Source organism: Cnephaeus nilssonii (assembly GCF_951640355.1).
Source record: "Cnephaeus nilssonii genome assembly, chromosome: 10".
Taxonomy (NCBI): domain Eukaryota; kingdom Metazoa; phylum Chordata; class Mammalia; order Chiroptera; family Vespertilionidae; genus Cnephaeus; species Cnephaeus nilssonii.
Genome location: NC_137081.1, coordinates 5,996,384 through 6,020,976, shown reverse-complemented (window position 1 = coordinate 6,020,976; position 24,593 = coordinate 5,996,384). Strand labels below are relative to the sequence as shown.

Below are 24,593 nucleotides of genomic sequence, written 5' to 3'. Positions count from 1 at the left end.
GATTTTCCAGTTTTTCCTATGACCAAATGGCATACATGGGTGAGGTGGCTGCGAGCTGGGATGGCGAATGAGGGCCTCAAACTATGCTGTTGGCTTTTAAGGTCCTCAGACCACAGCGCAGTCTTGTTGGCAACCGAAGTCATCTTACTTAGAGGATTATCGCAGCCCCTCCATGGAGTCCATGGGGAAAAGGCAAAGAAAACCCACCAGCAAATACAGCAAGACAGGCTTTGAAACTAAAGGTGTACATCCAAATGCTAAAAAATATACAGAAAGTAAAACAAATCAATTGGGAAATTTTTCCAATTGATCAAACCCTTTGTTCATGCATAATAATGAATTTGGTAATAAGAAAAGCCATCTTTAAAGATAAAGGTGGAGAGCAATTTCCTTGATAGATATTAAACCCTTGAACAGATGAGGTGAAAATGCAACATTTCAATGCCATATTTAATCAGATAAAACTGAAAAATTTCATTCCTGTTTTCTCCCAGGGACTGTTATCTTGCGGAGCCTGGGCTTGCTTTGATGAGTTCAACAGAATTGATTTGGAAGTGCTTTCTGTGGTTGCTCAACAAATTCTTACCATCCAGAGAGGTAACGGGCTCGTTTGTCGTTGTGTTAGGTGAAAAAAGTAGAACTACGGGAGGTAATGAATGGTCCGAGTCACACTTACCTGTGGAGTCGCTCAGTCATTTCACTCCTGCTCACCCACAGGCATTAACGCGGGGGCTGACACACTGGTGTTTGAAGGAACCGAGCTAAAACTTGACCCCACGTGCGCGGTCTTTATCACCATGAACCCTGGGTACGCTGGGCGCTCAGAGCTGCCGGATAATCTGAAGGTACGCAAAGTGCAATTACGTCATCCATGACCTTCCTGTAATTTACAATCAATACATAAAAAGAAAGAACACGCTATCCTTGAATTTTATGCAAAATGTTTGCTTTTAGGTGTCATATTTAGCTTTTAGAAAATAATTTTTAAAGCTGTGAGCCTTTAGAAAATAAATGTGCAAACCAGAAATTTTAAATATAAGTTCCAAAACTTGTATTTAAAATTTGTGGTAATCATAGAAAATACAGGAAATAATGAAAAGGTACCCATTCTACTGCTTACTGTATTGTATCCTCCGATTTTAAATGTCTTTCAAAATGTTAATTTTAAATGCTGAAATCAGATAATTGTGTATACATGGTGTTTTTTTTTCTAAGAGTCTATTGTAGCTCAAGCATTTTCCTGTCTTTATAAACATAATTCTATAAATTTACTGAACTACATAGCTTACTGTTGGACATTTATGTTGCTTTTAGTTTTCCAGCGTTGTAAATAATATTGCAATGGGCAGTTTTTACTTAAGTCTTTTCTCTATTTTAAAATATTTCCTTAGGGCGAGTCATAGGACAAAGAGCTATGTTGCTAAATTGCCTTCTAACACAGGTTGAAACAATTTACATCCCACAGCAACTCGAGATTCTCATTAATACCCAGCCCCGTTTAAATTTTTTGTTTGTTTGTTTGTTTTTAAATTAGCAATACACTTTTCCAATTGAATAGATGAGGATCCTCACTTTTCTGGTGGTGCATGTTTATGGCTGGTGCATAGAGAGCAATGGTGAGGAATCATGAGGTGGTAATTGCGGCTCCAAACGCACCTTCTGGCTCTCGAGCCTGCGCTCCTGCCATCCCGACGCCGCGCTTCCTCTCCATCCGGATGAGAAGCCGGGCCTTGGGGCATCCCTGCAGAGTCCCAGGTCCTTCCCCATGACATGTCACTTCCCCAGAGGAACAGCACATGGTTGATACTTTGACATTCGTGTTAATTAATAATTCACGGAAGATTTAAGTAGGATAGAAATTGGACAAAACCAACTGACCCACAAAATAAGACCCGAAGCATGGAGGCATGGAACAGACTGACACACCTCAGGTGGAGCTGGGGAGACAGGAAGAACTAAACCAAAGAACTCATATACTTACACGCAGAGCCCATGGACACGGGCAGGAGGGTGGTGAAGACCTGGGGGAGGGGGAGGGGAATGGGAGACATCTGTAATAATATCAACAATAAAAAATAGTTAAAGAAAGAAATTTGAAAGTTCTTAAAACAATGCAAGGAAAATATTTATATAAAAAGTTAATGATACATCTATTATATGGTGTTTTTACCTGCATGGTTTGGACACTGTAATGTGATAACGGTGCCGAAGAGCGGTGTCCCACCCTGTGAAATGGGGAGCAGGGTTGCCTCTCTGAGGCCTTTTTACCAGCACGGCGCCCTCCACCCCCGCAGGCCCTGTTCCGGACCGTGGCCATGATGGTGCCCGACTATGCCATGATCGCCGAGATCGTCCTGTACTCCTGCGGCTTCGTCACGGCGCGGCCCCTGTCCGTGAAAATCGTGGCCACGTACCGCCTGTGCTCGGAGCAGCTGTCCTCGCAGCATCACTACGACTACGGCATGCGGGCCGTGAAGTCGGTGCTCACGGCCGCGGGCAACCTGAAGGTAGACAGCCACTGACTTCCCTCCTAAGCTCCCTCCGTGGGGATCCCCGGACCACGTGTCTGCCCCGAGTTCCAGCGGCTGGTTGGTTTCATCAGCTGAGAAACATTCCGTTATGGTACTAAAAAACTGATTATTTGCCCATGTGAAAAGGGAATTTTATGATTTGTCAAATTTGAGACATGTAATTCCTAGTGATCTGAGTTCTGTTCCATCATTTTAAAAGTAGAAACTAGGAACCACCAAGGAGTTTAATTCTTTGTTGCTGAGAAATATTTCGAAGGCTTTCATGCTACATAAACATGGATAGCTTTAAAGGAAGTAATATATAATTAATACACACAGAAGTCCCTAAACATTGTCACTTAATATAATTACACCATTGCAACTAACTGGTATAGACTAACGGGTATAGATTCACAATATAATGTTTGCATGTTAAAATGGTATGAATCACACGTATAGATGAAAAACCCAAGTATTTTAGGACGTAGGTAACTTTTCATTGGTAGCATCTTGTGGAACCATGAAATATGACTGTGCATTAGTTCTTTATGAAAGCAAGCAAGCTAGGCTATAGTTAACAGACAAATGCAAACTGTGACCTTGGAGTTTGTAACATTTTCACATGCATGACTTGGAAAAGATTTTAAAATATATCCTACATGATTAAGAACAACGGCATGCATTTTTATCTCCTATAATAATGTTACCGAGAATCCTGATATATAGTGGTGATAGCCTATTTTGCATGGGCCTAATATGTCATGGTTTGTTTTTTTGCAATAAACAAATGCAACTAGAAGCCACAATTTGTATTAACCTGGCATGTCATGATCGCATTGTGGTCAGATAATGGGAGAGATAATGCATGTCCTCGTGTATGTCATTGCTGACATCCTGACTATGGACCTGAGCTATTAAAGCTACACCGCAAATGAATCCCATCCTTCCCTGTCCAAAGCTCATTTAGAATCATGGAATGTTTTGCCTTGAATATTTTGAAGTTTGTTTCTGTTACATCAAGAAACGATGTAAACATCTGCTTTAAAATAATAGCCTCTCAAATAACAAAATAAACGTCTGACGTTTCATCATCTGGGCGTGGTCAGATGGCTCCAAAGACAGAGTTCCCATGAGCGGGACTGGCCTGGCCCTGGGAGCTCTGGAGATTCAGAGGCACTGAACTTGACTGCCAGGCATCCCTGGCCTCCAAGGCTCCCGTCCGTTAAGGAGGGCCATGGAATTTATTAGGCAGAAAGGCTCTGAAGAACAGGCAGAGGGTCCTGGAAAATTAAATGCAAGATGACAGGAGAACCTTTGGAGTGAGATGTTGAGCGAAGTATTGACGTTGGAAGAAATAATTCTGAGTTCGGACTTTTGTGAATTATGGGAACCTAATGGGCACGAGCAGCAGGTTCCGAGTCCAGCCAGTAAACTGTGGCTTTACCACGGGTGTTTTGGAATTTAATGTACGTTTTCTGAAACACCCGCTACTTAAGTGGCTTGACACGTGAGCCAGCCATCTCCCTTCTGTCTGGCACACACTAACACATGCCTGTCCTCAGCGCTCAGCCAGCATGCTGCTCCCTGCCCCGCCCCAAACACACGCACACACTTTTTTTTTTTTTAATCAGATGAGCTGTGTTCATTTCCCCAAACGTTCTGAAGACAGTTGGTGTGTTCCTGTTATCATGTCATTTAATTAAATGTCAAGGAAATGGATGATATACCAACGTGAAGAGTTTTGTTTTTATGAAAACAAAGTTCATTGTTCAAGAAAGATTCAGTCAGATGAAAGGCTAAAAAAAAAAAAAAAAAAACCCACCCCAAAACAAATTTGAATTAGGCATGTAAAGTAAAGTATATAAGACTGGAAAAAAAAACACAACAACCTTAAAAATTGATAAGGATGCTACACTTAGATTATTTCACAAGTACCTGAAGAGCTTGGTCCCCTTTAAGAAAACAAAACCCGACAACACAAATCTGAATGGAGCGGATGATGCATCATTGATGTATTTATTTATTTTTTTGGAAGAAAATTGGTGCCGAACTCTACACTCAGAGAGAAGGCTTTGGCTTCAAAATATGGGCAAATAACTGAATGTTTATATGTTTCAAATGTAAATCCATCTTTTAAAAATGATTGCCCACTTTTAATGACTGTTTCCACTTAACCAGCCCATCGCTGGTCTTGAATGCACAGGACAAGCAAGCTCTTACCAATAGGGAACCAGTGGCTAGTCCCACACTGTATTGAATTCATGCCCATAGCTTTTAACTTAGAGCATCCATGAAGAGGTAGGTAGTTCAACCTAGGTTTTCATGACTAACTAGTAGAGAATTCAACAAGAATAAAGGCCAGTTTCTACAATTAGTAACTATCCAGCTGAATGAAAATGGTTCATAATTGTGCATGGGTTTAAATTGCCCCTGGGGCCGTGTGCCTGAGTACCTGTGTGAAAATGTAGGGGCACAAGTCAACAAATTCTGGCATCATCATGAGTATATCTTTCTTTCAGCTGAAATATCCACAGGAAAATGAAGAAATTTTGCTGCTTAGATCTATTATTGATGTAAATCTGCCAAAATTTTTGTCCCATGATTTACCGCTCTTTGAGGTAAGAACATTTATTATCCTAATGTAGCAAAACTCTCACAGCCATGCACTTATCAAATGGCCAAGTGGGCAACTCCCTAGGGAAACTTCCTCTTCAGAAAGCAATGGTCTGGCCAGAGAAACATGGGTCATTCCACATGTGTGTGAAGGGTGTTTAGCTAACTTTGCTGCTTCAGATGACTTTTAACAACTTGGGGTTTTAAAATAGAACTTTTATGAAAACCACACAATGCAATATGCACACACAAGTTACAAGATGTGCTTGCTTATAAATTACACTAGAATGTAGGGTCCGTGAAGGGAAGTCTTCGGTCTAACACAGCTCTGACTCCCTTGCACAGACTAGGGACTTGGTAATTGTTGCTAAACTAGTGATTGAGGTAATAAATACATAAATAAGCTTAATTTCTTTGAAAGAGTGCCATAGCTTTGATGAAATTGTTTTTTCAGGGTGATTTAAGATGAGAGCGAAGCATGTGAATCCTGTTCTATTTTAAAGGTTGGATTATGAATAATTGAGAGGGAGTAGACCGATGGTTGCAGTTTCCGTACTATAACTCGATTTCATGCGTTTCCTTTCCCATCTCAGGGAGAGGAGATCAGGGAGGGGCCTGGGCTTCTGAGAAACAGCTGTTGCACGACATGTGGCCTGGAAGTGCAGACAGTTAGGACTGAAGTCGTCTGGCTGTCACGAGTGGGGAAGGAATGGCGCTGCCCCGGCAGCGAGGGCCGGCGTTGTCAGTGCCCCCAAGCCCTGTGCCTCCTCTGAAGGCGCTTCCCTTAGCCTTAGAGCCGGCGGTGCCAATACCTTCTAGAACAGAGCGACAGCGAGGAGGCACGTTCTCTTCCTGAAGCTTCCCTCCGTGGCTTTGGTCCTAGCACACTGACCGGATTTTCCAGGAGCAAAAGCGATACTCATTGTCATAAAGCGGAGAGGTGCCTCGCTAGGGTATTCTCACGCGGCTGTGTATTCATCCAGTGGGCACTGAGCACTGAGCACTGAGCACTGAGCACTGGCCCAAGTAGAGGGCAATCGGCATTTCCCATCAGGACAACCCCTGTGGTGAGAGACAGCCTTCCACTGCAGAAAGTTCATCGTTTCTGCCTCCCACCACCCCCCGACCCTCACCCCTCACTCCCCCCCTCCCCACTCACCTCCACCCCCTCCCCCCCCCCCGGTGTCCACAGGCCGCTCCCATGGGGAGAGCCAGGAGGACACGTCTACACATTTCCAGCTCTCCCTGAGCAAGGGGGGGGGGGGGGGTTCTTTGTTGAGAAACACTGAGCACCAAATGTGTTCTGGAGAGATCTGCTCCATTTAAGGTTAACCTTGAGCAATTTGAGATTTTATTTTATTTTTTAGAAAACACTATGCACTTAGTATTATGGAGCTGATCCTGTTCTAAGAGCTCTGCAGCTAGGATTTACTGAACACCCACAATGAGCCAGCGAGGCGGGCGCTCTGGTCACCCCGTCTCACAGAGGGTGCGCGGCGCACGGAGGTGCTGAGTAACTTGTGTTGATGGCCAGTGCGGGGGGAGCGGGGGTTCCAGCCACACAGCCAGGCGGTGGCGTGCTCTCAGCCACTCTACTGTACGGCCTTCCTCTTCTTTGCCCCAAGGAAACTCCGTGCCTTGATGAACCGGGATTCGTTTCAACATAACAGCATTGACAAAATTAAATTCAGGAGTAACTAAACTTGAAATTTGTAAATTCTAAAGTACAGCTCCAGTGCATGCTTGCAGATGAAACTCTTCTGACTTCTCACCTTTACCTGCAGAGTCAGAGAAAGAGTCCTCTTCCTCACATAGGACGCTGTGGTACTTATAGCCTCAGCAGATGATAAAGGAATATTTCTGAGAGCTTGCAGTTAACTCTCTATATTGGTGAACATTAACTATGGAATTATAATTCTTCCCAATCATACATTATATGATTGTATTCATGTCTTAACGCCACCATGACCAAGTACCACAAAGTTGGTGCCTGAAGACAGCACACATTTGTCCCCTCGCAGCCTGAAGCCCCGGTGTTTCCTCTGAAGGCTCTGGAAGGGCCGTTACCAGGAGTGAAAGCCACGTTCATGTTCATACAGCAGAACACCCCTCGCTAGGTGCCTTCCCGGGCAGCGGTGTGTTCTCAGCTCCTGGGCTGCTGGCAGTCGTGGACGTGGCTTCGCTTGGCACCGCTCCAGCCTCCGCCTTCCTCACGCAGGGCCTTCTTCCCTGGGTGCCTTGGTGTCTGCATCTTCCTCTCCTTCGTGCTGTGCAGACAACAGTCATTGGATGCAGGGCCCAGTATGACCTCGTCTAACTTAACTGACATCTGCGAAGCTCCTCTTCCCAGATAAGGTCCCCCTCTGAGTCCCAGGTGAACGTGAAGGGCCACCCGCTGATTAGAACGCTGCCCGCTTCAATGAGGAAAATGCCTCTGAGCGTGTTTGTGCAGATGGCATGAGATATGGGCTGAAGTTCGTTGTTTTGGCAAATCCGGGTGTTCTGGCATCACTTGTTGGAGGCTAGCTTGTCTCCTACCTGTGGGTTTGCCTTCGTGCCCTTGTTAAGAATGAGTTGTTCGCAGTTGTGGGCTCCCTATTCTGTTCCCTTGATATATTTATCCGTCTTTATGCCAATATGACAGTCTGTACAATGAACCTTAAAATCAGATTGTGTTCATTGTCTAATTTTTTGACTTAAACATGCTGTAAACAGGAGAAATCCCTTGTGACACTGGGTTGAGCAGAAATGTCTTAAGCACAACACCACAAGCACAAGATATAAAATAATATATTGCTAACATAGACTCATCAAAATTAAAATGTTTCTTCTTTGAATGATACTGGTAAAAGAATGAAAGACAAGTTACAGACTCGGAAAAATACTTGCAAATTAGATATATGATGAAGGACTTGTGTGTGTGTGTGTGTGTGTGTGTGTGTGTATTTTTTTCACCCAAGGATATTTTCCCATTGATTTTTAGAGAGAGGGAAAGACAGAGAGCAATATCGATGTGAGAGAAATACATCGATTGGTTGCCTCCCGCACAAGCCCCGATGAGCCCCGACCAGGACCTGGGCCAGGGAGGAGCCTGCAACCAAGGTACGTGCCCTTGATCAGAATCGAGCCTGGCACCCTTTGGTCTGCAGGTGGACGCTCTATCCACTGAGCCAAACCGGCTAGGGCTTGTATGCATAATATTTAAAGAATGCTTAAAAGTTACCATTGAGAAAATAAACCGATTAAAAATAGCAAAAGATTTGAACAGGCACTTTACTGAAGAAAATATACCTATAGCATATTAGCACATGCAAGAATGTCAATCATTGGAAATGGAAATTGAAGCCAAATAAGATACTGTTACACACCTATTTCTATGTCTCAGTTTAAAAGGACTGCTCATACCATATATTGGAACCCTTATACCCTCTGAGGGAATGTAAAATAATATAACTACTTTGGAAAGCAGGCAATTTCTTAAAACGTTAAACACACACGCACTGTACTATCCAGGCATTCCACTCCTCGGTGTTCACCCAAGAGGAATGAAAGCGTTTGTTCATAAAAAGACTTCTACCCAATGTTCACAGCAGCTTTATTTGTAATAACTCCAAACTGGAAATAGTGAAAATTTCCATCAATAGGGGGACGGATTTAAAAACTGGGTCACTTCAATACAGGGGACTACTTCAGTACACGAGCTCTTGACACGTGCCGAGACCTGTGAATTTCCAAGCCTTCATGCCAGGTGAAGGAAACCAGACAATAAAGTACAGTACATAATATACAATTTATCTATATTAAATTCTAAACAATGCAAATACAAATAGCAACAGAGGCAAGTCAACGGTCACCCGGGGGTGGAGGTAGGAGGCAGAGAGGAGAGAAGGGAAGGGAGATGACAAAAGGTGACAGGAAACTTGGGGAGTGACAGACATGTGATTGTCTAGATGCACTTGATCGTTCCACTTATCAAATTGTACACTTAAAATATATACAATTTATTGTATGTCGACCATATCTCCAGAAAACTGTTAAATACTGTTGAACTGTTACTTAACGACTTTATTTCCATCAGTATTAAATGTGAGGATGAGAGAAGTTGTATCATGTTTATGTGTGTATATACCTGTATGAAAGTATGTGTTTGTATATGTGTGTGTGCAGACAGATCGATAGATAGATAGATAGCAAATGTACAAATATGTAATGTAAATCCCCAAATCATCTATCATCAGGGAATTACTTCAGACTTGTTTCCTGGGGTGAAGTTGCCCAAACCAGATTACCATGACTTGCTGACGGCCATCAAGGACAACTGTGAAGCCATGAACTTGCAAATGACCAGTTTCTTTTCTGAGAAGATCCTCCAGATATATGAGATGATGATTGTGCGCCACGGTTTCATGATTGTCGGAGAACCGTTTGGAGGAAAGACCAGTGCCTATCGCGTCTTAGCTGGAGCCCTAAATGATATATGTGAAAAGGTCAGTGTGTTATAAGTGCATTGTTTTATTATAACCAAGATGTGCATGCATATCTATAATAATAAAAGCATAATATGCTAATTAGACCAAACAGCCGAACGACCTTCCGGACATCATTCCGGACATCCTTCTGGACGAAGCGTGGCAGCAGGGGCCAAGGCAGAGTGGTTCGGGGCAATCAGGCAGGCAGGCGAGCAATTAGGGGTGATCAGGCAGGCAGGCTAGTGGTTAGGGGCAATCAGGCAGGCAACCAAGCATTTGGGGCAATCAGGCAGGCAGACAGAGGGGTTAGGGTTGATCAGGCAGGCAGAGGGGCTAGGTTGATCAGGCAGGCAGGTGAGCGGTTAGGAGCCAGCGGTCCCAGATTGCAAGAGGAATGTCCAACTGCCAGTTTAGGCCTGATCTCGCATCGGGCCTAAACCAGCAGTCGGACATCCCCTGAGGGGTTGCAGATTGCGAGAGGGTGCAGGTCAGGCTAAGGAACCCCTCCCCCATGCACAAATTTTATGCACCAGACCTCTAGTATATAATAATGAGTATATTAGTCAAAATTTATGTCCCACACATTGCAGTTGGGTCCACTTTTATATGTTAGAGGAATGAAGCTGTTTTAAACTCTCCGACTAATATTGCATTTCTGGCTACTGTGTTTTGAATAGTTTTTCCTTCAAATATTTCTGTGTTCATAGCCTGTTTGGGGCTTGTTATCATTATCTGCTCACTCTCCCCTTCAACCAACGTAAAGTGATGTGCTTGTTCTTTACGTGCTCTGCGTCCCCTGATCTAAGGGCAGTACTGCCACCCACATTGTCCCTGGCTCAGGGGCCTGCCCACGTCTTTCACTGTAACCCTGGGGGTCACTGTGAGTTCCATTCTATGGAGAGAAAATAGTGTGATTTTTATTTTATCCAGGTTGATGGTCTTTCTCTTTTCACAGGGGGACTTAAGTTCATTTATATTTATTACAGAAAATGATATCCTAGTTATTTCTGTCATCTGCTTCACTTGCTATACACAGTTATCTATAATAATAAAAGCGTAATATGCTAATTAGACTGGACAGCCGAACGACCTTCCAGACATCCTTCCGGACGACCTTCTGGACAAAGCCGGGGCTGTGAGGGCCACGGCAAGCCACCGCAGCTGCGAGGGCTGAGCCCCTTGCACGAATTTCGTGCATTGGGCCTCTGGTGTTTTCTATAAAGACACTACTCTACAAAACAGAAATAAATACATTGATTGATTTTTTTTTCCCATTAAGGGGTTAATGGAAGAAAACAAGGTTCAAATCACTGTCCTGAACCCCAAGTCTGTCACCATGGGCCAGCTGTACGGGCAGTTCGACCAGGTGTCCCACGAGTGGTCCGACGGTATCCTCGCTGTCAGCTTCAGGGCCTTCGCCTCTTCGGTGGTAAGTGCTCGCACGTTTGCACGTTTGGAAATCCGTGCCGTTTCCTTCTCACCGATTTCTGACTCTCTCGGACGTCTCAAACACGCACACTTAGAGCCCACGACGTTCTTTAGCGCAGAGCCTGCGGCGTTTCTGTGAAGAACTTCGCACTCAGGCCGGCCGGGACCTTGCTGGCCAGCGCCTCTGCCCCGGTGTGTGGTGTGCGTGGAGCGGAGCGGCCAGGAGGACAAAGGACGGGGAGGGGGTACCTCTGGTTTTCCTTTGTTGGGCTAGGTGGTCCAGGACGGAGAGCCCCCGGCTCAAAGGACCCTGCTGCTCCCTCTGCTCCCTCGGGATGCTCCTCCCGGGCCCGCCGCAGGGCGGCCGCACTGGCCCATCCTCTGGCTGTGAGATGCACGTGCGTGCTTGGAGGAGAAAGTGCAGGCCGCTGATGTTGCAGAGTTCCAACACCGTCCCCCCAGCGTGTGACGAAGACCAGGGGAAGGCAGGAGACACCAGGGATGTGCCGGCTGCAGCTGCTGTGTCTGGGAGGGGGGGGGGGGGGCGGGCACGACCTACCCCTGCCTCATTCTGCCCATTCTGCCCAGTGGCTGGTGCCCACTGTCACAGAGAGCTCACAGACCCATCCATGGTTGCGTGGCTGCCATATGCCACCAGGTTCTCCGTAGAGTGTGGTCATGCGGGAGATAGCTGGCCATGGCTGGTCGTGAAGGAGAAGGGCCGGGCTAGAGGCCTTTATTTAAGCAATCAATCCACGGAGTGTTCCCTTTCTTCTGATGACATGCACACTACACTGGGGGCTCTCTGTCCCGCTGGAGACCCAGCCGATCACGACTCATGAGTCAGTGTCATAACAGAGCCACACGAACCTCAGCGCTGCTCTGTTGCCTGAAGGACGCTGGGCGATGAGTAGCATAAGGGGAGACTCCTGGAGCAGGGACCTTGCCGGGGTCAGGCGCCACCAGTCATTTAAAGTGGTAAACGCAAACCTGGGGCCCAGGTAAGGCAGACTGAGGTCCGGGACCGCGGATGCGACGTCTCGGTCCTCTCGCCACAGTGGATGCCCTCGGGCTAACCTGGGAAGTCTCTGAGTCATGTAGGCAGTTACATTATTTATACAGAAGTGACCACAAGATCGCTCCCACTTTACACTCAGCCACACACTAGTAGTAGCTTACATTACGCCTTCCAGGAAGCTTATGACCCATAACTGCAGAGTTTCAGGGAGGCCACCTAGCTGACCCAAAGGCACACGGCTGATGAGTAGTAAAGCCCAATTAAAAATGAGGTCCTTTATGCCCAGCCGGCATGGCTCAGAGGTTGAGTTTCAGCCAAGGAACCAAGAGGTCACGGGTTCGATTCCCAGTCAGGAGATCTCTGAATGCATAATAATCTGGCCACTCAATATATATATATATATTAGAGGCCCAGTGCATGAATTAGTGCATGGGTGGGGTCCAGCCAGCCTGGCCAGGGGAGGGGACATGGGCGCTTGGCCAGCCTGCCTGCTGGTTGAACTCCTGGTTGAGGGGACAGTTTGCATATTAGCCTTTTATAATATAGGATATACACTGAGTGGCCAGATTATTATGTGTTCAGAGATCATAATAATCTGGCCACTCAGTGTGTGTGTGTGTGTGTGTGTGTGTGTGTGTGTTAAAGTGAGGTCCTCCATACTGCAAAGCCCCACATCTCCCCATTACAAGGCAGTGTTTTCCAAAGTGAATATTGATTGACAGGTGTGGGAAGCCAACAGCGGGAGGGGAGGGGAGGGGAGGTTCATCTCGGAGGTATGGGCCCCTCCTCGCTCCTGCACTCGGCCAGAGCTGGCCTCTGAGTGTGAGCGTGTGGGGGCCTGAGCCCAGGGCAGGCCCCTGTCTCACAGATTCATGCAGTCGCCATGGGGACTGAGGACGTGCTGAGATGGACTCAAAGTGCTCAACACTTCCACTCAAGTTCACGCTTGCTGACCTTGAACCAAGGCACTGCCCTGTACATGAAGATGCTGACCCTGAACGGAGAGTCTGTTTCTGCACTTGCCAGCGAATGCCTGGCCATGCTGACTGAGCCTTTACTACATCAGACAATGTGTGAATATTCTGGTGTTTTCCTTGTGGGACCGTGCATGTGATGTTGATCTTAATGTCCTGTACCACCACGAGGTAGTTCAGCCCACGAGGGTGTGTGCTGTATGTGTGTGGAGGGAACACAGAATTGGACTTCGCACACAGGGTAAGTAACCCGCATGAACACAGCACTACACAGAGTCAGACACTCCAGTGGAAATGCAGTTATGTTTTTAGCGTGTAATACTTTCTAAAACATGTTATATATGAACTCAGAAACATTGAAAAAGATGGAATCTTAAGAAAAGATGCTATATTGTGTCTTGTCCATGACATATACAGTGTGAGGCAAAACTAGGTTTACAGATGTGATTACACAAAACACAGGTTTATTATTATTTATTAATTATTGTATTATTTTCCATATAAACTGTAAACCTACTTTTGCCCCACTCTGTATAGGTCTCTTTAGTTTCTCTCTCTCTCTCTTCATATATATATATAATATATAATATATAATATATAATATATAATATATAATATATAATATATAATATATAATATATAATATATAATATATAATATATAATATATAATATATATACACTTTATTCTACATGTTCTTTATTATACTTTATTCACATATGTACTTTATTCAAAAGGTGCCTTTACATTTTCATGGTGAAATTAATTTTAAGAGAGCTACATTTTATTTTGAAATGTTATTGAACCGTCTCCTCACATTATCATCATCACATTTTTGCCCCGCGTCCGCCATGTGCGTAACCCAGACACCAGACAGGAAGTGGCTGATCTTTGACGGGCCGGTGGATGCCGTGTGGATTGAGAACATGAACACTGTGCTGGATGACAACAAAAAGCTGTGTCTGATGAGTGGAGAGATTATCCAGATGTCACCGCAAATGAATCTTATCTTTGAGCCAATGGATTTGGAAGTTGCTTCTCCTGCCACCGTAAGTGCTCCGTCTTGACCTCTGCTTGTACGTCTGGAATGCTATGTGTTGCTTCTCTGCTGTAGGTGCTTCTATTGTTGCATCACTTTGACTTTGAGTGAAAAATGCTCGTCAACTTCATTTTGAAAGACTCTGTGATTCTCCAGAACAGACATACCTGTTGATGTACTTTGACAAATTCAAGTCTGGATGGGTGTTTTTGTTGTTTTTTTTCCTCTTTGTCTGCGACCATTTGATAAAGTCAGACAATAATTTAGATCATGGAAGTGAATAAAATTAAGCTTTCTACCCCCCACCCCCCACCCCCAGAGTTTGTAAGAAACAGATGTCCCAAGCCATATTTCTTCTGTGGGCATTGCCTGGATGCTAAGTGTGGTTGCTCTTGCAGGTTTCCAGGTGTGGGATGATCTACATGGAGCCTCACATGCTGGGGTGGAGACCCCTGATGATGTCCTGGGTAAATCTCCTCCCTACGACGCTCAATTCTACTCAGAAGGAATTTCTCATGAGCTTATTTGACAGAATGGTCCCTGTTTCTGTCGAATTTATCAGGAAGCACACAAAGGTAAGAGGGATGAGAATTTCAAGATTTAAAAAAATAAGTAGAAAGTCCAAATTGCCCACTTAAATGTCTGCTTGTATGGTCAACTACTAGATATTAAAATCATTTATTCACTGCTTTGACTAAGACCTTTCTGCTCATTCAAGTAAAAAGATTTTTACTCATCTACATATTCCATCAGAAATAGTTTGCGTGATGCATCTGAGGGTTTGAGAAAATGTCTGGGTGCTAATCTTTCCTCTTTAAAAAGCATCCCAAAGGCATACCTGACCACATCTGGGTGAAAATGCTCTAAAATGCTGTCTAATTTCTAATGGACTGTTGTATTTTAAGTAGTTTTAAAATATTTTTTTCCTACTGAGCTTTTTAGCAAATTAATTGCCTTCTCTGAAAGAATTTTAATGTTTTGGGTATAAAATTGGAATCTATGTCTTGGATTAAATTAACTAAGCATGGGACAGTGAATTTTTAAACTTGGGATTCAGTGGTTACAGAACAAACACTACCCCGATGTGGTACCCACAGCTACCACACTCTAGACTACGGAGTAAATGTGTGCCTCAGTTTCCCTGCCTGTGAAACTAGAATTGTCATGATAGGACCTTTTCATAAGTACCATGGCTGTTATTACTAAATGAGTCCAATAAATATTAGTTGGTGCTATCTTAATTAGTGCCTAGTTTCAATTAATTTGTTTTATAGACTTTTTTGCTGATTTTTTTTAGGAATTATCTCCTACTTCAGATACAAACTTAGTCCGATCCTTAATGAATCTAATAGACTGTTTTATGGACGAATTTGCCGATGAAGTGAAAGTGCGAGAGAGAAATGATCGCGAGGCTTACTCCTTACTCGAGGTAAGGCCCTTTGCCTGTGGTCACGTGATGGAAAGCCATCACATGCTTTTCCCGGTGCTTCCGAACTCAGGAAACTCAGCTTCCCCTGGGACTGGGGGCTGGACAGTGGGAGGTGGCTGAACAGCGAGGAGGAAGTCAGGCCCCAACCGCAGGTGCTGGTCGGGAAAGGCCTGGACGGGCAGTCCTGTTGCAGCGTGAGGTTTGGGTGGAGCCCAGTGACCTTCTTAGATCCGTGACGGAAATCTTGGACCCCTTGGTCAGCCTCAGAAATGACCATTCTCCAAAATGTCAGGCACCGTTTGGCAACGCGATTTGCCTCTCTTTCAACTGCCAGGTCGTAGCAATTCATTGTCCCCCTCCTCAATTTTCTTCTCTTTTTTGTGAGATATAAATGTTTAAAATATGTATACATGTGCATATGTGTGTATACATATATGTTTGGAGTGAGAAAAACAAGACAATATATCATCTGTAAGCACATTTGTAAAATAGAAGTAAAATTATCAATTGACCTGGAATATTCTCTGATAAAAATTCTATATTGCTGGTAGTAACACTTCTCATGTAGTCAATCTGTTACTCTTATTGCTTATATTTTGTGAAATAAATTGTTAATTTGGTTTCAACTAGTTTCCAGAGAGAAACAGTCGGTGAGTCATCTGGTAGTAGGTGAACAATGTCAAAAGCAGAGTCTATAAGCTTTCTAAGCAGAGGCAGGACTGTGTTCGCATTGGCAGTGAAAAGGGGATTTGATTTAGAAACAAGAAAACAGGTTTTCCTATTTCGCGGTTGGCCTTGCCATCTACTGTGTCCCGTCTGCCTGAGTCCGGTAAGAAGAAAGCTTGCCGGATGGCAGTTCTAGTTAGGCAACTAGTGCTCCGAGAATTATTACAACAGACAAGCAAAAGAACATGAATTTATTCTACTTTAAAAAAAACACACTGTATCAAAATTTAAATTTAAATACTATGTATATTTTGGGTTGATTATTCCTTATTAAAATACTCTATTATATTTATAAAAGTTATCTCAATATTCTTTTTAATATCAAGGTCCTGCCATATACTTAAAATATCTTGTGATTTTCCAGAGTAGTCATTCTAAGTTTTCACTCTGGCTAGAAATTATACTTTGCATTGTATTATCTCCTCTGATAGTAAGATTTTTATAAAACATGCAGTTTCATTAAAAAACTAATTATTAAAAAATCTTGAGATAACCTACTATTGTCTATCAGTTTATTAATTTCCTTTCACAGATATTAATCAGCTAATCTGATTCACACGTCAAGGATAGATTAAAGTCATTCTTTAATGCACTCCTTCTTTTCATTTCTCCAACACAGGGCATTTTTCTCTTTTCGTTGATATGGTCCGTCGGTGCTTCTTGTAGAGATGATGATCGGTTGAAATTTAATAAGATTCTTCGAGAACTAATGGAGGGCCCAATTTCAGACGTAACCCGAAATAGGTTTAAAATACTGAGCGGTGCCGAACAAACGTCTTCAAAAGCACTAACGGTCCCATTTCCTGAGAAAAAGACAATTTATGATTATCAGTTTGTCACTGAGGTAAGAGTTCTGAAGGAGGATTTGTGAGGACCCACCTGGCAGGGTCCGCTCTGAGACACGCGGCACATAATGGCCTTGTGACCACTCTGTCACCCCTGTTTACCTTTCGGGACAGCAGGGAGTCAGGAAGGCGCCCTGGCTTGTGAAGGTCAGACACACTGGGTCAGAGTCCTAATAAAACCCTTTTCTTTCTCTATGGCCTTGGACTAGGTATCTAATCTCCCTGAACCTCGTTTTTCTCATTAATAAAACGGAATAAATAACAGTACCCGATGGGCAGGTCGTACTCACTAAACGAAATGACATATGATGACATGGGCTCCAGCACTAGGGCCTTCCTGGTCAAGGACACGTCTTGGAGGTTCTCGGCGCAGCTGGCATTTCCCAGGAGCTCAGGGGTCCTGCGGGAGTGAGCACGGCTGGGTTAGTGGTGCTCGCTCAGCATTTCCCACGCAGATGGCGCAGTCTAACCTGGGTGGAGTTCGTTTAGTTTACTTTTTTGCTTTTGTGTAACAGCTCCCATAAGTACTGTTTTGAGGACCAAGTTTAGGATTATATATCATTTAACTATATACAGATCCACGTGGAATTGGGATCACACTGTATCCCCAATGGATAATTTTATATCCTTCTTTTTCTCTTGAAAATGAGAACAGTCGGGCCGCAATAGCTCAGTGGTAGAGCATTGACCTGTGAACCAGGAGGTCATGGTTCTATTCCTGGTCAGGGCACACGCCCGGGTTGCAGGCTCCATCCATCCCCAATGGGGGAAGAGGGGGTGGCAGGAGGCAGCCAATCAATGATTCTATCTTACCATTGATGTTTCTATCTCTCTCTCTCTCTCCCTTCCTCTCTGAACTCAATAAAAATGTATTTTTAAAAAGTATTTATAACATAAGATTCCCTATTTGGCTATTTACTATAAACAGGGAATAGGAAGGTGGGACCCGTGGATAAAGAAATTGGCAGATGCCCCTCCAATCTCTAAAGATATGATGTTTAATGAAATCATTGTACCAACTCTGGACACGATTCGATACTCGGCGTTAATGGAGTTGTTAACCACCCATCAAAAGCCATCGATATTTGTAGGACCGACAGGAACTGGGAAGAGTGCTTACATTATTGTAAGTATTGTAGAAATTTGCATATTAAAATGTGCATGGTATTTTTAAGAATTTTTTAAAGCCACATGAAATAGTAGAGTTAATATTTTTAAATACTCAAGTATTTTGATGTTAGAGCCACAAATAATTTTTGTGTAATTGCCTATTTATTTTAGAAAATTAATTTATTTTAGAAAAATATATGATGCCATTTTATATCACTATATTACTGTCCCTTTTAAGGTATTTTAATAAAAATAGCTTGTCCAGGATGAAGAATTTTATATCCCTTAAAAAGGTGTTTTAGTTAATTACACTTGATATTTAATTTTATCAGTTAGTATCTGAATGGTTACTGTGTAGTAATAAGTAATTAGTAATTTTACTAAAAAGTTTTAGTGATTTTTAGTAATTTAATGATGTAGTAATTTTTATTAATGATTCCTGGAATCATACCCACTGGGTGTCAGTTAAGAAAATGCTAGCTGCTGTGACAGATGCAGCCCCAAATCTCAGTTACTTTATGCATCCTGTTTAGGCGGTCTCTTGAGGTTAGGGGGTCATATCGATCAAAGACCAGTTCTTGTCTCTAGTTTCAGGTTTCTGAGGAGAAAAGGCTGGCTGGAATGAGTCAATAGCACCCCAGCCTTTTGAATGGCAAGTAGGGTTTCCCAGGGTCAGCTGGACAGTGTGGGAGATAAGTGGGCCTAAGTCTTCCTGGGCCTCCATTCTAGATGACTGCATTCTAGATGGCTCCATTCTAGATGACTGCATTCTAGATGGCTCCATTCTAGATTACTCCATTCTAGATGACTGCATTCTAGATGGCTCCATTCTAGATTACTCCATTCTAGATGACTGCATTCTAGATGGCTCCATTCTAGATGACTGCATTCTAGATGACTCCATTCTAGATGGCTCCATTCTAGATGACTCCATTCTAGATGACTGCATTCTAGATGACTGTATTCTAGATGACTCTATTCTAGATGTGACTCCATTCTAGATGACTGCATTCTAGGTGACTGCATTCTAGATGACTCCATTCTAGGTGACTGCATTCTAGATGACTGCATTCTAGATGACTGTATTCTAGATGACGCCATTCTAAGTGACTGCATTCTAGATGACTCCATTCTAGGTGACTGCATTCTAGGTGACTGCACTGGGCCTCTAGTCTTTCTCAACAGATTGAAATGGCATCTGTATTACAATCTAAATGCTTTCTATTTAGGGAAAAGTTTAGGCTGAGATTTTAAATCATGATGTATGTTTGGCCTGGACTTAAAAGAAATAACAGAGATATCAATTATTTACCTAAGATATCATCAAGAGTCAGGGAATGGAGACTTGACATGGTGAATGGAAAAAATACAAAGCCCTTAGTCATTTGTACCCCCATCGAATTCAGTCCCAGCAAAAACAACATTGCTTTTCACAAAATTGAAAACATACTTTGCATTTTATTTCATAATGATTTTTTCTACCTAATATATTGTAAATATTTCCCTATTTCATTTTTCTTCTACAAGATGATCGGTAGAATACAACATCTTGATTAGCAATCATGGTAATTGCACCCACTTTCCAGTGAATTCCATTTCAAAAATACAATTGTCTTATTTACGCTTTCTCACTTACAATCAGATAACTTGGTATTTAAGTGGAAAGATAATAAGCTATGTTACAAAGAACATTGATCCGGAGAGGTACAAATGGCAGTCTAAAGTCTTGCCCCATCCCTAAGACCTTAGAAGTTTCTTAACCTCTCAGTTCCTGTGGCTCCACATTGAGATGGGATGTGTAATCTACATGTTGGTTTTGGAAACCAGAGAAGCCAAATGGATGAGGCCTGGACAAACAGAGACACACATCGACATGGCAACTGTTCTTTCTGTTGATTTCCTGTCCTTGTGCATGGCTAAGACCCTCTCTCATTACATAATATATATTTCATTTATTTTGAAATGCCAAAACGCAATTCCAACTATGGTTCATTTTATTATTTCCTATTACATAGAACTTCCTTTTAACTCAACTCAATAAAGAAATCTACAAGCCTCTGCTAATTAACTTCTCAGCACAAACTACAGCAGCTCAAACTCAGAACATCATCATGTCAAAGTTGGACAAAAGAAGAAAGGGAGTGTTTGGTCCTCCTCTGGGCAAGAAAATGGTAATCACTCTGTTTCTACACACACGGTCCGCCACGGGTCCTAGTCATGCATGCTGCTCCACTCAGAACACGGAAACCATGTATGCTGGGGCTTGGCATCTATTTGTACAGTTTTTAAAATATATACATTTTTATTGATTTCAGAGAGGAAAGGAGAGGGAAGAGAAACATCAATGATGAGAGAGAATCATTGACCGACTGTCTCCTGCATGCCCCACATTGGGGATCAAGCCCACAACCCAGGCCTATGCCCTGACCGGGAATTGAACCATGACCTCCTGGTTCATAGCTTGACACTCAACCACTGAGCCATGCTGGCTGGGCTAAAGTTTTTGTGCTGTGTTTTTTTTTGTTTTTGTTTTTTGTCACAAATTTTGTTTAAGAAATTTCATTAAAAGTGTGTTCATATTTGTATGTGCATTCTAGGTTAGACAGCTTGACATTAAAAACAAGCGATTGCCCTTTAAATTAAAAGTAGACTATTCATCTGGGAAATTATCTACCTTCCCAATTCTCTCATTAACATTTTTACTTAGCAGAGTCTTTGCTGCTTGCTTTTCTAGACCCATAGACATCCCAGTTATCAATTGACCTACTTGTGTTCCCTTACCAAGAACACCGTCCCAACAACACTCTCCCCACCCGAGGTCATACTCATTTACAAGCACGCCTTTCTTGTTTATGTTAATGCATTGAAGTTGTGCCAGGGAAAAAGGGAAGGCATACTGAGAAACAAATTGAATGAGAGGATTAGTAAGGCCTAAACTCAACCTTCAAGGTTAGTAAGAAAACTGTCCCTCTATTCCTTGGGAACATGGACGCAAAGGGGTATAATATTTGATTTGAAAAGAAACCATCACTTCCCATACCCGTACTCTACAAAATGACGACCCTATTCTTTGCCTCAGCATTGTCAGCACAGCAGGACACTCTAATGAGATGTTGATCTTTCCTAATGTCTCTTCCCTTGTCATCCTCAGGTTGTCTTTGTAGATGACGTCAATATGCCTGCTCGGGAGGTGTACGGGGCTCAGCCGCCCATCGAGTTGCTGAGACAGTGGTTAGATCACTGGAATTGGTATGACCTAAAAGACTGCTCGATGATTAAGCTAGTGGACATTCAGATCATGTGTGCGATGGGACCTCCAGGTACACGTTCTAAGTTTGTGATTATTCAGATTGGAAGTCACTCTGGCCATATCTAAAGAGAGAGCTGGAGAAAGAGACGCCCAATGGAACCATCTGAGTGGCAATGCTCCGTGTCTATACTTCCTGTGTGTACATGCTGTGACCCGAGGGGGTGTTCCCCAGTGGTCAGCGCTGCAGAGTGGGCTGCCTTGGGTGGGGCCATTCTCCCACCAACTCTTCTGAACCCCTTTCCTCCCATCGTGTGAGACTTGGCCCCCATTTCCTGTCCTTGCCTCCGGGCAGCTCGTGTCTGTTCTGTTCACCAAAGTTTCAACTGTGTGAAACATCCTTGCTTCCGAGACCACTTCCCTCTCCCCAACCTTGCCCCAGGCCCGTGAGTCCCTGGATTAGACAGCCTGTGAAGAGGAATTTAAGTAGGAAGTGGCCAAAGAATGAATCCCTAGAGACCCTTGACATTTTCCGAGAGAAATGCATAGATGCATAGGAATTCCTATGTGGAGAAATGTTGTATGCTGGCATAGCCACAATGGCTTGGCTCACCTACCTGGACCGCTTTCGTTGTTGTTCTCCTGAGCTCTGGAATTCTGTTTTTAAAATTCCTTTTCTCAGTATACCACTTCTTCTGTAAATCTCTCTGGTTTTACCTCTGAACCCTCTGACCTTTATCTGGCCTGTAGTGTAGACAGTTTGCTGAGTCAGTAATTGCTCGCAGCACTCTTTTCTTCCCCCCCTCCCCGAACCCCCACCCCAAAATAAAACTATTGCTCCTGGGTCTCAGGCTTCAGTTCTGCTTTGCCTCCTGCCACCCCTGCAAGCCAGCCCGTTGGGCCACGTGCCCACCTCTCCCGGCCTCTGCAGGGACTGGACAGGAAATCCGGCTGGATCCCCGAGGCAGCTTTTCCTCTGCGAACCCAAGTTCTAAAAACACCCCCATTCCTGCGTGTTCTCTAGGAGGAAGGGTAGGAGACGGAGCTGGGGATATGACCTCTCGCCTTTCCTTCTGCAACCCTGTCATCATCTTCCTAAACCTGCCAGGGAAATCGGTTCCTTAAGAGCCGCTAATCCCCGGACACGCACAACCGCTTTGGTCTATGGACTAACACGCTGACACATATTCCTCACATTTTCAGAGGCAGCGCTGTATGTATAATTCAGTGACAAGAATAAAATATAGATTTACCATCCTAAACAAACATAAAACATGAACCGAGTTAATTTTATGCAAAATATATATTAGAGATATTATACACTTTAAAAATCACCTTTTTTTAACCAAAGATTTCATGACAGAATTCCTTTAAAACACAATTGCAATGTGTCTATATATTTAAAAATGATAATATCAATTTTGGAAAATGATGTGTTACACTCTAAGTCAGTTATTATAGCTTCATATTTGAAAAGTGTCATCATTATTTCATGAAAGTGAGACAATCCCCAAGTTTCAAAAAAGTGTGAGTAGCCAGTGAAGTAGCCACATGCAGGATCCTTAGGGAGATGCACCGAAGATGTGGGAAGAGAATCGGCCACCTGCTGAGGCTGTGCTGCATCTCAGACAGCTGGGAAGGACCCTACGCTTGGTCATTCAGCCTTGCTTTATATCAACATTGCATAACATTGCATCTTCACATTTTATTGTAATGAGGATGTTCGCCATTTACTGCTTTGGACCATAAGTCCTGGAGAAGGTGGCAATGGCTCTGTTGGTGACATAGATCTGACCCCAGATTTTGTCTAAGTAGTTGAACTCATTCAGATCATTCAACTAGAAAACAAAATTTTGTGTTTGAGGGGGATACCTTTTTGAGGTCAGAGTTATCCAAACAACTGATTATTCTTAACTTCTCAGTGTGCCATAAATTTGTCCATCTTTCGAGTTATTTGATGCTCTAAGATATTAGAGAAAAATACTCTGGTATGTATTAGCAACATGGTTAAGAGTTACCTCTTCAATGTACAGGTGGTGGTCGAAATCCAGTGACTCCTCGATACACGCGGCATTTCAATGTTATAACAATCAATGAGTTCAGTGACAAGTCCATGTACACAATCTTCTCTAGAATCTTAAACTGGCACTTAAAAATCTGGTGAGTAATTTACAGCGGGTTTGTCTTTTTCATTAAGGCGGCATAAAATCTTTTGAAAATTTACCAATATAAGTGGCGCTCCTTAAATTTTTCCACAAAAGCATCCCTAGAAGAGGAAAAGATAATGAGTACCATTGCTCCCTCCCCCACCCCCCACTGGGCCCCTCTCCAGGTTATGGGAGCATCCGAAAAGGAGCCAGAGTAGCTTTATTTTTTCCGTGTGTGTGTGTATGTGTGTGTGTGTGTGTGTGTGTGTGTGTGTGTGTGTCTGAAGCTTTGGATTTTAGCCTAAAAATCCATATAACCCGGCCGGCATGGCTCAGTGATTGAGTATCAACCTGTGAACCAGGAGGTCACAGTTCGATTCCCAGTAAGGGCACATACCCAGGTTTCTGGCTCGATCCCCAGTAGGGGGCGTGCAGGAGGCAGCCAATCCATGTTTCTCTCTCTCTCCCTCTCCCTTCCTCTCTGAAATCAATGAAAAAATATAAAAATAGTAACAAGTAAAAATAAAAATTTGTACAAATTTTGCATTCTGCTGTTTAACATGTTCATGTGGGAATATTTTGAATTCCCCCCCCCCCCCCCCGGTGCGATTAGCAATGGGAAGGCGTGTGGGGTCTATCCTGTGACTGGGATGCCTCTAGGAGAACTCGTGTGTTCCCCGGGTGTCCCTGTCCCAGTGGGTGTGCAGCGTGGGACCTGCACCTGGGGAAGGTGCTCCTCGCAGCTGCGCAGAGCCTCGCCCGCCCCCTGAGCAGCGCACGTCTGGGGTCCCTGGGGTCCAGTCTCGGGAAGTGCCATTCCCTGTCCTCGCCAGGAGGATGGAGGACGACAGCTGGTCCTTGTCCAGGCGGAGGATAAATACAGTTTTTCCAAATGATCATTATCCCCCATGTCCTTTCCACCCCATCATGCCCTTTGCCCCCCTCCCGTTTTTATCCTATTTAACTCTCTATTTAGCTTGCTTTTTAACTCTCCTTTCTTTTCTTTATATATTTTTATTTTCCTTTCCTCTCTTTGAA

The 24,593-nt window shown here is 43.6% G+C and overlaps 1 protein-coding gene across 1 annotated transcript in view; it reads left to right on the top strand.

The window, feature by feature from the left end:
* DNAH7 (dynein axonemal heavy chain 7) overlaps window positions 1–24,593 on the top strand; it is a gene marked incomplete at both ends in the record, with an annotated part of 165,773 nt that overhangs the window by 65,214 nt on the left and 75,966 nt on the right. The window contains 14 exons of the mRNA XM_079783090.1: window positions 495–597; window positions 718–845; window positions 2,295–2,507; window positions 5,030–5,128; window positions 9,362–9,610; window positions 10,872–11,021; window positions 13,879–14,061; window positions 14,450–14,626; window positions 15,349–15,480; window positions 16,826–17,050; window positions 17,980–18,177; window positions 20,177–20,332; window positions 21,313–21,481; window positions 23,442–23,568. Of these exons, the coding sequence (XP_079639216.1) occupies window positions 495–597; window positions 718–845; window positions 2,295–2,507; window positions 5,030–5,128; window positions 9,362–9,610; window positions 10,872–11,021; window positions 13,879–14,061; window positions 14,450–14,626; window positions 15,349–15,480; window positions 16,826–17,050; window positions 17,980–18,177; window positions 20,177–20,332; window positions 21,313–21,481; window positions 23,442–23,568 (2,309 nt within the window). The remainder of the gene's footprint in view (window positions 1–494; window positions 598–717; window positions 846–2,294; window positions 2,508–5,029; window positions 5,129–9,361; window positions 9,611–10,871; window positions 11,022–13,878; window positions 14,062–14,449; window positions 14,627–15,348; window positions 15,481–16,825; window positions 17,051–17,979; window positions 18,178–20,176; window positions 20,333–21,312; window positions 21,482–23,441; window positions 23,569–24,593) is intronic.